This window comes from Sus scrofa, chromosome 9, assembly GCF_054392235.1.
Source record: "Sus scrofa isolate SSC_HxYL_T2T_F1_AM1 chromosome 9, Sscrofa_HxYL_maternal_Yorkshire_Landrace_v2.0, whole genome shotgun sequence".
NCBI lineage: Eukaryota > Metazoa > Chordata > Mammalia > Artiodactyla > Suidae > Sus > Sus scrofa.
Window position 1 is genome coordinate 110,246,172 of NC_139391.1, and position 14,970 is coordinate 110,261,141.

The 14,970-nt window shown below is 41.0% G+C and overlaps 1 protein-coding gene across 9 annotated transcripts in view; it reads right to left on the reverse strand.

Moving 5' to 3' along the window:
* Positions 1-9,577, reverse strand: part of EFCAB10 (EF-hand calcium binding domain 10) — a 28,440-nt gene extending 18,863 nt beyond the window's left edge. For all 9 annotated transcript variants that reach the window (XR_014816086.1, XR_014816085.1, XR_014816084.1 and 6 more), the window contains exon 1: positions 9,439-9,577. Coding sequence is in view for 3 of the 9 variants with exons in the window: in XM_013979830.3 (XP_013835284.1) it covers positions 9,439-9,547 (109 nt within the window). In the remaining 6 variants the exon portion in view is untranslated. The remainder of the gene's footprint in view (positions 1-9,438) is intronic.
* Between the last annotated feature and the right edge of the window lie 5,393 nt (positions 9,578-14,970).

Below are 14,970 nucleotides of genomic sequence, written 5' to 3' on the forward strand. Positions count from 1 at the left end.
CGGTGCAGTGAAAACAAATCCAACTAGGAACCATGAGGTTGCGGGTTCAATCCCTGGCCTCCCTCAGCGGGTTAAGGATCTGGTCTTGTCACGAGCTGTGGTGTAGGTCGAAGACGCGGCTCAGATCCTGCGTTGCTGTGGCTCTGGTGTAGGCCAGCAGCTGTAGCTCTGATTTGACCCTTAGCCTGGGAACCTCCATATACTGTGGGTGCCCTAAAAAGCACCCCCCACCAAAAAAAACAAAAAAACAAAAAAAAACCAGGGAGACTCACCTTAGGGCAAAGGACACATACAAATTGAAAGTGAGGGAATGGAAAAAGATATTACATGTGAATGCAAGTGACAGGAAAGCAGAAGTTGCAATACTCCTATCAGATAAAATAGACTTTAAAATGAAGACCATAAAGAAAGACAAGGACACTATTTAATGATAAAAGGATCCATTTAAGAAGTGGATATTACTCTTATAAATATACATGCCCCTAATATAGGAGCACCCAGATATATAAAATAAACACTAACAGATATAAAAGGAGAAATTGATGGGAATACAATAATAGTAGGAGACTTCAATAACCAACTCATATCAATGGACAGATCTTTTAGACAGACTAAGGCAACAGAGATCCTAAATGACATAATAGAAATGTTAGACTTAATTGACATTTTCAGGACATTAATCCAAAAAAATCAGAATTTACACTCTTTTCAAGTGCACATGGAACATTCTCAACGATTGACCACGTACTGGAGCACAAAACTAACCTAAACAAATATGAGTACAGAAATTATTTCAATGATCTTCTCTGACCACAATGGCATGAAACTAGAAATCAACCACAGGAAAAGAAATGAGAAAAAAACTAACTACATGGAGACTAAACAACATGCTACTAATAAACCAATGGGTCAATGAGGAAATCAAGAAGGAAATTAAAAAATATCTCAAGGCAAATTATAATGAAAAAAAAATCCCAGAATAACAGCTAAGTGATCAGAGATTACTAACCTCTATGAAAAAAGACTTTAGACTAATGATAGTAAAGATGATTCAAGATCTTGGAAATAAACTGAAGGTGAGGAATGATCAATTACAAGAAACATTAAGCAATGAAATACAAGATTGAAAGATTAATCAAGCAGAGATATAAAATGAAATACCTGAAATAAAAAATTCTCTAGGAGCAACCAACCAACAGAATACAGGAAGCATAAGAACAGAGAGGTGGAAGAAAGAGTAGTGGAAATCACTGACATGGAACAGGAAAGAGAAAAAAGATTGAAAAGTAATTAAGACAGTCTAAGAGAACTCTGGGACACCATTAAATGCACCAACATCCCTGTCATAGGGGTGCCAGAAGTGGAGAGAGAAGAAGGACCACAGAAAAATATTTGAAGAGATCACAATAGCCAAAAACTTCCATAATCATTCACTCAAATCCAGGAAGCACAATGACTACCATATAAAATTAACCCAAGGAGGAACATCCTGAGACACATATTAATCAAACGGACCAAAATTAAAGACAAAGAGAAAATACTGAAAGCAACTAGGGAAAAGAAACAAATAACATACAAGGGAACCCTGATGATAAGGTCATGAGCTGATTTTCCAGCAGAAATTCTGCAGGCCAGAAGGGAGTGGCACAAAATACTTAACATGGTGAAAGGAAAAAAGCTCCAAACAAGATTACTTTACCCAGTAGAGCTCTCATTCAGATTTGAAGGAGAAATCAAAAGCTTTACAGACAAGCAAATGCTAAGAGAATTCAGCATCATTAAATCAGCTTTACAACAAATACTAAAGGAATTTCTCCGGGCAACTTCCAGTTTGTTTCCACAACTGGAAACAAAAATATTGCAAATGACAGGGCTCACCAGTAAAGCCCTACATATAGTAAAGATGAGAAATTATCCATACACAAATATACTACCAAAAACCAGGAACTGTGAGAAGAGGAGGTTACAAATGCAGGATACTGGAGATGTATTTACAATTAAGAGACCAACAACTTAAAACAATCTTGTGTATATATATATATATAGACTTGTATCAAAACTTCATAACTGCAAGCCAAAAATCTACAGTAGATCCACACACAAATAAGAAAAAGCAATCCAGACAGGACACTAAAGATAGTCATCAAACCACAAAAGAGAACAAGAGAGAAGAAAGGAAGAAAAAAAGACAACAAAAACAAATCAAAAACAATTAATACAATGGCAGTAAGAATATACATATCAACAATTACCTTAGATGTAGATGGACTAAACGCCCCAACCAAAAGACATAGACTGGCTGAATGGATACAAAAACAAAACTATATATATGCTGTCTTCAAGAGACCCACTTCACTTCTAGGGACACATACAAACTGAAAGTGAGAGGATGGAAGAAAATATTCCATGCAAATGAAAATCAAAAGAAAGCTGGAGTAGCAATACTCATATCAGACTAAATAAATAATAATGAAATGAAAATAAATAATATAAAAGACAAAGAAGGACATTACATAATTATCAAAAGGATCAATCCAAGAAGAAGATATAACAACTGTGTATACACACACACACCCCCCCCAGCAAAGGATCACCTCAATACATAAGGCAACTGCTAACAACCTTAAAAGGAGAAATTGACAATAGCATAATAATAGTGGGGGACTTTAACACCCCACTTAGAGCAATGGACAGATCATCCAGAAAGAAAATCAACAAGGAAACCCAGGCCTTAAATGATGCATTAGACCAGATGGGCTTAATAGATATTTACAGAACATTCCATCCAAAAAGCAGCAGAATACAGAGTTCCCATTGTGGCTCAGTGGAAATGAATGTGACTGGCATCCATGAGGACACAGGTTCGATCCCTAGCCTCACTCAGTGGGTTAAGGATCTGGCATTGCTGTGAGCTGTGGTGTAGGTCTCAGAGGTGGCTCAGATCTGGTGTTGCTGTGGCTGTGGCATAGGCCAGCTGGTATAGCTCTGATTTGACCCCTAGCCTGGGAAGCTCCATGTACCACAGGTGTGGCCCTAAAAAGACCAAAAAAAAAAAAAAAAAAGCAGGACTACACATTCTTCTCAAGTGCACATGGAACATTCTCTAGGATAGATCACATTCTGGGCTACATATCGAGCCTTGGTAAATTTAAGAAAATTGAAATCATATCAAGCATCTTTTCTGACCACAATACTATACAACTAGAAATCAACAGGAAGGAAAAAACTGCAAAAAGCACCAACACATGGCAACTAAACAACATGCTACTAAACAACCAATGGATCACTCAAGAAATCACAGAGGAAATTAAAAAATACCTAGAAGCTAATGACAATAAAGACACGATAATCCAAAACCTATGGGATGCAGCAAAGAAATTTATATCAATATAAGGAAATCAGAGCATTAAAGGCATTAAAGAGCAGAATGAATAATGCAGAGGAACAAACTAGTGACTTGGAAGATAAAATAATGGAGATCACCCAAACAGGACAGCAATATAAGCCTACCTCAGGAAACAAGAAAAGTCTCACACAACCTAACTTTACACCTAAAACTAGACAGAGAAGAACAGACAAAACCCAAAGTTAGCAGAAGGAAAGGAATCACAAAAATCAGAGGAGAAATAAATGAAAACAAATGAAGAAAACCATAGAAAAGATCAATGAAGCAAAAAGCTGGTTCTTTGAAAAGATCAACAAAATTGATAAACACCTTAGCCATACTCAGCAAGAAAAAAAGAGAGAGGACTCAAATCCATAAAATTAGAAATTAAAAAGGAGAAGTTACAATGGACATCACAGAAATACAAAGAATCATAAGAGACTACTATAAGCAAATATATGCCAATAAAATGGACAACTTAGAAGAAATGGACAAGTTCTTAGAAAAGTACAATCTTCCAAGACTAAACCAAGATTAAATAGAAAAGATGAACAAGCCAATCACAAGTACTGAAATTGAAACTGTGATTAAGAAACTTCCACCAGGAGTTCCGGTCGTGGTGCAGTGGTTAATGAATCCAACTAGGAACCATGAGGTTGAGGGTTAGATCCCTGGCCTCGCTCAGTGGGTTAAGGATCCGGCATTGCCATGAGCTGTGGTGTAGGTTGCAGACGCGGCTCAGATCCCGTGTTGCTGTGGCTCTGTCATAGGCTGGCAGCTACAGCTCCAAATAGACCCCTATCCTGGGAACCTCCATATGCTGCGAGTGCAGCCCTAGAAAAGATGAAAAGACAAAACAACAACAACAACAACAACAACAAAGAAAGCAAAAAAAAAAAATTTCCACCAAACAAAAGCCCAGGACCAGACTGCTTCACAGACAAATTCTATCAAACATTTAGAGAAGCGTTAACACCTGTCCTTCTGAAATAATTCCAAAAAATTGCAGAGGAAGAAACACTCCCAAATTCATTCTATGAGGCCACCATTGCCCTGATACCAAAACCAGACAAAGATACCACAAAAAAAGAAAATTACAGGCCAATATCAGTGATGAACAGAGATGCAAAAATCCTCAACAAAATCTAGCAAACCGAATCCAGCAATACATTAAAGGACCATACACTACGATCAAGTGGGATTTATCCCAAGGATACAAGGATTTTTCAGTATTGGCAAATCAATTGGTGTGATACACCACAAAACAAACTGAAGAATAAAAACCATTTGATTTTCTCAACAGATTCAGAAAAAGTTTTTGACAAAATCCAACACCCATTTCTGATTAAAAAAAAAAAAAAAAAAAAAAACGAAAAACAAAAAACCCTCCAGAAAGTGGGTGTAGAGGGAATCTGCCTCAACATAATCAAGGCCATATATGACAAACCCACAACTAACATTATTCTCAATGGTGGAAAACTGAAAGCCCAATAAGATCAGGAACAAGATATGGATGTCTGCTCTCGTCACTACTATTCAACATAGTTCTGGAAGTCCCAGCCACAGCAGAGAAGAAAAATAAATAAAAGGAATCCAAATTGGAAAGGAATAAGTAAAACTATCACTGTTTGCAGATGACATGATTCTATACCTAGAAAATCCTCAAGATGCTAAGAGAAAACTGTTAGAGCTCATCAATGAATTTGATAAAGTTTCAGGATACAACATAAATATACAGAAATCAACTGCATTTCTATATACTACAATGAAAGATCAGAAAGAGAAATTAGGGAAATAATCCTATTTACCATTGCATCAAAAAGAATAAAATACCTAGGAATAAACCTAGCTAAAGAGATAAAATTCCTATACTCTGAAAACTGTAAGATACTGATGAAAGAAATCAAAGAGGACACAAACAGAAGGAAAGATATACCATGCTCTTGGATTGGAAGAACCAATATTGTCAAAATGATTATACCACCAAATGCAATCCCTATCAAATTACCAAGGATATTTTTCACTGAACTACAACAAAATACTTTAAAGTCTGTTTGGAAACACAAAAGAACTGGAATAGCCAAAGCCACCCTGAGAAAGAAATATGGAGCTGGAGGAATCAGGCACCCTGAGTTCAGACTATACTACAAAGATACAGTCATCAAAACAGTACAGTACTGGCACAAAACCAGAGATACAGATCAGTGGAAAAGAAAGCCCAGAATTAAACCAATGCACCTATGTCTAATCTATGCACCTACTACTAATCTGACAAAGAAGGCAAGAAAATACAATGGAGAAAAGACAGTCCCTTCAGCAAGTGGTGCTAGGAAAACTGGACAGCTACACATAAAAGAACAAAATTAGAACACTCCCTAATAACATATACAAAAATAAACTCAAAATGGATTAAAGACCTAAATATAAGCTAGATACTTAAAACTCTTAGAGGAAAATGTATATATAAATCATAGCAATATCTTCTCTGATCCACCTCCTAGAATGATGACAATAAAAAAAATAAACAAATGGGACCTAATTAAACTTAAAAGTTTTGACGCAGCAAAGGAAACCCTAAACAAAACAAAAAGACAACCCACAGAATGAGAGAAAATATTTGCAAATGAAGTGACTGACAAGGGATTAATCTCCAAAATATATAAACACTTCTTGCAGCACAATATCAAAAATGCAAACAACCCCATCAAAAAATGGGCAGAAGATCTAAACAGACAGTTATGCAAAGAAGACATACAGATGGCCAAAGAACACATGAAAAGATGTTTAACTTCACTAATTATTAGAAAAATGCAAATTAAAACTATGAGATACTACCTTACACCAGTCAGAATGGCCATCATCAAAAAGTCTACAAACAATAAACGCTGCAGAGGGTGTGGAAAAAAGGGAAGCCTCTAACACCGTTGGTGGGAATGTTAATTGGTGTAACCACTATGGAAAACAATATGGAGATTCTTTAAAAAACTAAAAATAGAATTACCATTTGATTTATCAATCCCGCTCCTGGGCACCTATCCAGAGAAAACCATATTAAAAAGACACATGTACCCCAATATTCATTGCAGCACTATACACAATAGCCAAAACATGGAAGCAACCTAAATGTCCATCGACAGAGGAGTGCATCAAGAAGATGTGGTACGAATACACAATGGAATATCACTCAGCCATAAAAAGGAAAGAAATAATGGCATTTGCAGCAGCATGGAGGGATCTAGAAATTATCATGCTAAGTGAAGTAAATCAGAAACAGAAAAACACATACTATATGATATCACTTATACATGGAATCTAAAATACGACGGAAATGAACTTATCTATGAACAGAAACAGACTCACAAAAATAGAGAACAGACTTGTGGTTGCCAAGGCAGAGGGGGAGCAGGGGAGGACTGGATTAGGACTGAGGGATTAATAGATGCAAACTATTATACATAGAATGGATAAACAACAAAGTCCTACTGTATAGTGCAGGGAACTATTTTCAATGTCCCGAATAAACCACAATGGAAAAGAAAAAAAAATTTAAATAGAAATTTCTCAGATGGCTGCTTCTAAACTCAGAAACTGAAATTATAATTTGCTCAAATTGTCTTTGTTTTTTTGTTGTTGTTGTTTCCACAGAAGTGCCTCTCCTTAAATTATCTGATTGCTCACACCATATGGAAGCCTCATTTAGGTGGAAACTCAGCTGCAACACTGACTCACAAAATAAAACAACCTCACATTCATCCTGTCCTGAGGAATCATGAGCATACATTGCTTTACATTGTACCTATGCAAATAACATAAAAAAAATAAAAACCTAATGGCACATAATCTGAAAAAAAAAATGTAGGTTGACTTAGAAAGGTAAAACTTAAAATTGCTGGTTATAGCCCATTTAAGTTATTTAACTGGTTAAATCTAGTCTCCTGGGAATCTCTCCTCTGGACAATTTTTCAATCCTTGGCTATTATTTTCCTTGGAATTATCATATTATCCTCTCTATCATGCTGTATAACTCCTGAGGGTTTTAAATGTCTGGCAGCAGGCATTCACATGCCAAATGGCATCCATTAGGATCTGACTCCTGGATGAAATCAACTTTAACCACATAAATGATGAAACCAATGACTACATGGCTCTCTTGCCTAAGGACTCAGCTAATGAAAATAGTGTATTCTGTTTGTGATTCTTTGGCCTGAAGAATCTCAATGGTGGTAACTGAGGATAACACGGTACAGGCTGGTCATACTCTAAGCTTGCTGAGAGAATGACCAAAAGTGCGGGGAATTGTTAAAATCAAAACCAAATGGAGATCAGCCTTGAAAAATTCCCTGAGCACACAAAAGCAGTTTAATTATACAAGCAAAGCTTAATTTAGCATACTTTCCAAGATTAACTTGACCTGGGTTATTTGTTGCTTATGTCTCTGGAAATCATAAACAGTTTCCCAAGGTTGATATGAAGTAACCACTAGCCAATTTCCTATTATTTAAGAAGACTCTAATGTTAAAACCAATTACTGTGAAGGATAAACAATCACTGCCTTCTCATCATGTAAGCTGCTTTATAACAATATACCCCTGAGCCTCATTCCTTATTTTGGTTTGAGTGCTCCTGGTTTGCAAACTGTCTTTTTGGCATGTGAACAATAAACTTTTACTAATTATTACTTTGGCGATTCACTGGTCTTCTGCTATTTCTGAAGTTTTGAAATACATATATATATATATCCACATCTATCAGCAAAAGACGATTTTTACCACCACAGTACCAAACCAAACACCAGCAAGAGATAGTAATTATTCACTTTTTCAAAAAGCAGGTTTTTAAAAATTAGTTTGATAGCAACCTTTCCCCAGTGCATTAAAAAATGTATTCCTTTGTACTTTTATTTTTTCATTTTGTTTTTATTTTTAATTGTTGCAGTTTTTACTGCTATATTGTTTTCAAACAAGTAGAGAGAACCCGATCACATTTACACATCATGTTGGCTGGGTAATTTTGGCCAAATTGGAATGTTTGGTATTTACATTTCTTATACAGAGGCAAATAGGACAATTTTGTTATTTTGGGCCCTTCACACAAAGCTGGCAAATTACAATTCTGCATCCTGGGGAGAAGGACATCAAATTACTTTCACCTTAATCTAACTTTTAAATTTACAGATCACCCCCACATTATGAAGTGATTCAAACTTTGTGAGGGGATCAGATGCTTAAAAATGCCAGAAAAATCTGTCTCAAGAACACATTTTCTTTTACCCTATAAATTGCTTTTGTACCAGATTAAAAACTTTTTTTTTTTTTTTTTACTTTTTAGGGCCCTGCCTGGGGCATATGGAATTTCCCAGGCTAGAGGTCGAATGGGAGCCACAGCCATAGCAATGCAGGATTCAAGCCAGGTCTGCAACCGACGCAGCAGCTCATTAGCATGGCCCGATCCCTAACCCACTGAGCGAGGCCATAGATCGAATCCACAACCTCATAGATACTAAACTGGTCAGTAACCCGCTGAGCCAAAACGGGAACTTCCCAGATTAAAAACTCTTTGAGGGCAGGGGTAACATTGGAAACATCTGTTGCTTACCAGGCATGAGAGTGATTTATATATTATTCATTTAATCTCCCCCACGTTGCCATGTACTGTTATAATACCCATTTTCTAGAAGAGAAAGTCAGGTTTTTGCTTACGGTTTCACAATATTCAGGGGTGGATCCAGGAGCCAGGGTGCAGGACCCCACAGCCTCTCTTCCACCCGCCACAAGCCCTCCACCTGCGAGAGTCCCGCCACACCCGGCTAGTGGCAGGTACAAAGAGGCCATTCAGTAAGTCCTTCTTTAATTGAAGGCCAAGCATTAACCTGCAGCAGAAAGGCTCAAGTGGCCGAGAGGCAGGAGAGTGTGTGTTGGTGAAGAGGTGGGTGGGGGGTATCCCGGAGAGAAGCTGGACCACCGGGATGCGGGAGTGGAGGGATGGCTGCACCGGGAATTTCTGGGGACAGCTCGGTGTGCGACAGAAAGCCGAGGGATAGGCAAGACACTTACCCGGCCGGAAAAAGAGGAGGGCACTGGTGAGATAGTTTAGCAACTCCATAATCCGATGTTTCTCCAAATAATTCCTGGCCTCGAGCTCCCTGGGGCTGCGGGCCTCCATCTTTCCGCGTTGGGACGTTGCCGTGCGACCAGACCCCGTGGCGGACGTTCAGCACCGCCCCCTCCGCCCGGCACCGCCCCCTCCGCCCGGCACCGCCCCCTCCGCCCGGCACCGCCCCCTCCGCCCGGCACCGCCCCCTCCGCCCGGCACCGCCCCCTCCGCCCGGCACCGCCCCCTCCGCCCGGCACCGCCCCCTCCGCCCGGCGCGGTTACGTGATGCGCCCCCAAGTGGCTGCGACCTGGCGGTGGAGTCTTGCCCCTCACCGCGAATGGTATAGTCGGGAGGTGTGCGGTGGGGCGTACGCGGAGGGAGAGGGACGCCTGTGGTAGCCGCTTGTGGGCGCATGGCCGGATGCCCCGTCCCGGCTGAGCGCTGGGCAAGATGATCTTTTCTTGTTTCAGCTCAAGCTCCTACCTCAGTACTTGTCGAGCCAGTGAATGAGGCCTCATGTGGTAATAACACACGAGGATGGACTAAGAACAGAAGGAACTTGTGTAATTCCGGGGGTGTCCAGTGGAGAGTCCTAAGCAACATCTTTGGTGTGAGCAGCCTGCTGCACGGCGCTGGCAATAAGACGGGAAAGGAGCCCGTTTCCTCTACCTGATCTTCGTCATGAAGTGCCTGGATTCTGAACTCCTACATGCATTTGCTTTTTTTTTTTTTTTTTTTTTTTTTGCCTTTTCTAGGGCCGCTCCCGCGGCATATGGAGATTCCCAAGCTAGGAGTCTAATCGGACCACAGCCACAGCAACGAGGGATCCGAACCGCGTCTGCAACCTACACCACAGCTCACGGCAACACCAGATCCTTAACTCACTGTGCAAGGCCAGGGAACGAGCCTGCAACCTCATGGTTCCTAGTCGGATTCCTTAACCACTGCACCATGATGGGAACTCCAACATGCATTTACTTTTTAACTAGACTCGGTGGAGCTGGTTTTATGAGACAGAGAACCACCTGACCATAGTTTTGAGAGAGAGTCACTGAATAAGGAGAGATAAGGTGACTAGGAGAGTCTCTACTCAGCCATTGAAGTACCCGAGAAATTATACTCTAAGCAGGGGGAGTTCCCGTTGTGGCTCAGGGGGTTACCAATTAGATTTGTATCCATGCTGATGCAGGTTCAACCCCTGGCCTCATTTCACTCAGTGGGTTAAAGATCCTGCATTGCTGTGGCTGTGACATAGGCCAGCAGCTGCTCCGATTTCACCCATAGCCTGGCCTGTGAACTTTCATATGCTGCAGCCCTCCCTCTGCAAAAGCAGTCTAAGCTGGGACTTCTGTCTTTGAGGGCCAGGCTCTGAGACCTGTGCCCTTACCCTTCACCAGACAGTTTTTACAGAACAGCCACTTCAAGAAGAGGAAAGACAGGAGTTCCCATTGTGGCTTAGCAGGTTAAGGACCCTAGTTGTCTCTGTGATGATGTGTGTTCAATCCCTGGCCTCACTCAGTGGGTTAAGGATCTGGCATTGCAGCAAGCCACAGTGTAGGTCACAGATGTGGCTGGGATCTGGTGTTGCTGTGGCTGTGGTGTAGGCCCCAACTGCAGCTCCAATGCGACCCCTAGCCCAGGTGCAGCCGTAAAAAAAAAAAAAAAGCAAAGACAAATGGCCAATAAATATATAGAAATATTCTCAATCTCTTCAGCAATAAAACTGTAAACAAAACTTCAAGAAAATGTTGTTTTACATCTGCCAGATGGCTAAAAATTAGAAAGTTGGACAGTATCAAGTGCTGGTAAGAATATAGTGCAGCAAAACAGTGATTATGGATTATGGAAGCATTCCAAAGTAGAATATCCAGCTTGGAAAACAATCTGGAATTACCTTGGCAATATAAACATGTTTTTGCACTATGACCTCCCAAATTCCACACCTAGAGCACCTATACACCTATATCAGGAGATATGTACAAGAATATTCATAGAAGCATTGTTCGTGATAGAAAACACAACAGCTCAAATGTCAAGAGTAGAATGGATTTTAAAGAAACATGATATATTCAGAGTGGAATATTATAAAACAAAACAATGGATTGTAGCTACTTGCAAAAATATGGATGAACCTCAAAAACTTTATCTTATCTCAAGAGTATACACCGTATGAACCAATGTATAAAAAGTTAAAAAATATACCGGAGGCAATGTATTATTTATAGATTCAAGCACATGAAGGCACTCCATTAAGAAATGCAAAGTCGGGAGTTCCTGTCATAGCTCAGTGGAAATGAATCTGACTAGTATCTATGAGGATGAGGGTTCAATCCCTAGTCTTGCTCAGTGAGTTGAGGATCCGGTGTAGCCATGAGCCGTGATGTAGGTCTCAGACACAGCTCAGATCTGGTGTTACTATGGTTGTCATATAGGCCCGCAGCTACAGCTCTGGTTCAACCCCTAGCCTGGGAACCTCCATATGCTGCAGGTGCGGCCCTAAAAAGACAGGGGAAAAAAAGAAATGCAAGGAAATAATACACATAAAATTCAGCCCAGTGTTTACCTTGGAGGCAAGAGGAAGAGGAATGGGTTTGTGCAGGAATATCCTGGGGACTCCATGGCTAAGAGAATATGACTTTCTTTACCTGACTCCTGGGTACAGAGTGCTTATTGGAATTTGATTGTTTATATCATACTTAATACATTAAAAAATCTGGAGTTCCTGTTGTAGCACTTGACATAGTCTTTGTGAGGATGCAGATTCAATCCCTAGCGTCACTCAATGGGTTAAGATCTGGCGTTGCCATGGGCTGTAGTGTTGGTTGCAGTTGTGGCTTGGATTTGGTGTTGCTGTGGCTGTGGTGTAGGCCTCAGATGCAGCTCTGATTCGACCCCTAGCCCGGGAATTTCCATAAGCTGCAGGTGCGGCCCTAAAAAAAAAAAAAAATCTACTCAGCATTTAATACTTTTTAAGCCACCGAAAAATAGAGGGTGGAAAGAGAAGCCAGAAAATCAGTGCCAGGAGACTAGAACCAAGTTTGAAACAGAAGAAGGTGGCCGAGGTGCTGGGGACATGATGAGGACCGAATTTTTAGAGAACACGCCTACCTTTAGAATTCTGTGCCCGAGCGTCTGCAAGAACTAGAGAAGGAGACGCTATGGCTTGTGGCTTGGCAAAACCCTGAGCAAAGAGGAGAGGCGATGCTTTCTGTCTTCAAGGTCTGGAGGAGGAGTTCTGAGGAGGGAATGAACCCATTCTCTTTTGAGATGACTTGATGACTTGAAAACTTGGAAACTTGAAATCCGCACTATGGCTTAGGTTTGTAAGAAGGAGAATACTTCAGGAAGATGTAGGAGAGGGCTTTATACACTTGCTAGTGGCAGAATCCTTTAAAGAAATCACATGCAGAATCCCTGCCTCTCGAACAGATAAAAGAGCACTCCACTGGGATTCGCTGTATGATCACAGCGTCCTAGTATCTAAGCTAGTTTAGTTGTACTTTTCTCACAGAGGCACGACTGCCAGCTTAAGCAATCCTGGTGACAGAATTGACCAGAGACTGGGGATCCCTGACAGAACTAAGCCTGCTTTGCTGGTGCCTCACTCCCATTTCTGGAAAAGTTTGAAAACTACTGATGTAAGCTGTCGTTCTTCAGAATGTCTTTTGTTTGTGGTTGTTTTTTAGGGCCGCGCCTGTGGCATATGGAAGTTCCCAGGCTAGGGGTTGAATTGGAGCTGCAACTGCTGGCCTACACTACAGCCACAGCAATGCCAGAACCAAGCTGTGTCTGCGATCTACACCACAGCTCAGGGCAACACCAGATCCTTAACCCACTAAACCAGGCTGGGGATCGAACCTGTGTCCTCATGGATACTAGTCAGGTTCTTTACCACTGAGCTATAATGGGAACGCCTCTTCAGTGTGTTTTGATCCATCTTTGGGAGACTTGCTTTGTGTTCCTTGTTGAAGGGACAGTGAAGCACAAACAGCAAAAGCTAAATTATGTGCCGCCTCACCTCCAAATCATGACCACCTAAATGCTTGACCCTTCAGGGTTGACCGGAGGTGTGTGATCACTTAGGAAGTTGACTCTGGCTCAGCACAGCAGAGGCCAGACAATGGCAAGTGGACTGAAATGGAGAGGTGACGGCCTCAGGCAGCTCTGGGCTCCAGTGTCCAAAGATCTGGTATTGTCACTGCTGTGGCTTGGGTCACTGCTATGGCACAAGTTTAATTCTTGGCCCAGTAACTTCTGCACGCTGTGGGTATGGCCAAAAACAAAAACAAAACAACAACAACAAAAACCCCAACCCAACAAAAACAAGAAAACTGGTAAGGTCCCAGATCAGCTTATTACTTGGGCACTCCATTTGTGGCCACTAACATAAAGAGCTTGGGCTTTGGTGTTGGTTAGACTTGTCAATCTGCCTGTCATTTTGGAGTTAGAGCTCAGGGGTAGTGTGTGTTGGGGGGTGGGTGGATGCTGTGTATAAAAGAGAATGTTTGGACATGAGTGGCCAGGACTGAATGTGAGCTAATTCCCTCTCTCATTTTCTCTTTCGACCAGGAGTACATTAGAGATGCCTCAATGAGGAGTTTTCGGCTGCTGTTAAAGAAAAGGGGAAAGATATATGAAGCCCACTTTTTCTAAAAGTGTGTGGTGAGGCAGTGTCCTGCAGTGGCCTTTGGAGCCAGACTGTCTCACTTTAAAGCCCAGTTTTACTAGTGACCATTAATAACTGTGTGCTCTTGGGCAAAACACCTAAATTCTCTCTTAGTTTCCTCAAGGACACAGTGGGGACAATATATCTACCTTACAGGGGATGACTTGGGGAATGAAAGCGTTAACAAGGTAAAGCTTTTTTTAAAAAATGGTGCCAGGGAGTTCCTGTCTTGATGCAGTGGAAACTAATCCGACTAGGAACCATGAGGTTACGGGTTCGATCCCTGACCTTGCTCAGTGGGTTAAGGATCTGGCATTGCCGTGAGCTGTGGTGTAGGTCGCAGACGTGGCTCGGATTTGGGATCAGGCCGGCAGCTGTAGCTCCCATTCAGCCCTTTGCCTGGGAACCTCCATGTGCCACAGGTGCAGCCCTAAAAAAAAGCCAAAAAAAAAAAAAATTGTGCCAGCCATGTAGTAAGAGCTATGGAAGGGTTCACTATTATTATCATCATAATCTTGTTAAAATGAGAAGAAGGAGGAAATCATGATTCAATATAGTCTCTACAGCTTATGTCCATAGGCTGTCCTACTCATTTTCCCATTGAAAGACTTTTTGGGTTAATCGTTCAGATTCTGTGTTGCAGCTTTGAAAAAAAAACTATTAAAAAATTGTAGAGTCTTGGCTCTGTGTGTCCATGTGGGAGAAACTAAAGTCATGGACACTATACACTTAAAGCTCCTGTGCAAATCCTAAGGGAGACACAGTTTGGAACCTGATCATTTCATTTTCACCAAGTTGTTTTTTTGGTGAGCTGCATTTTTAGAG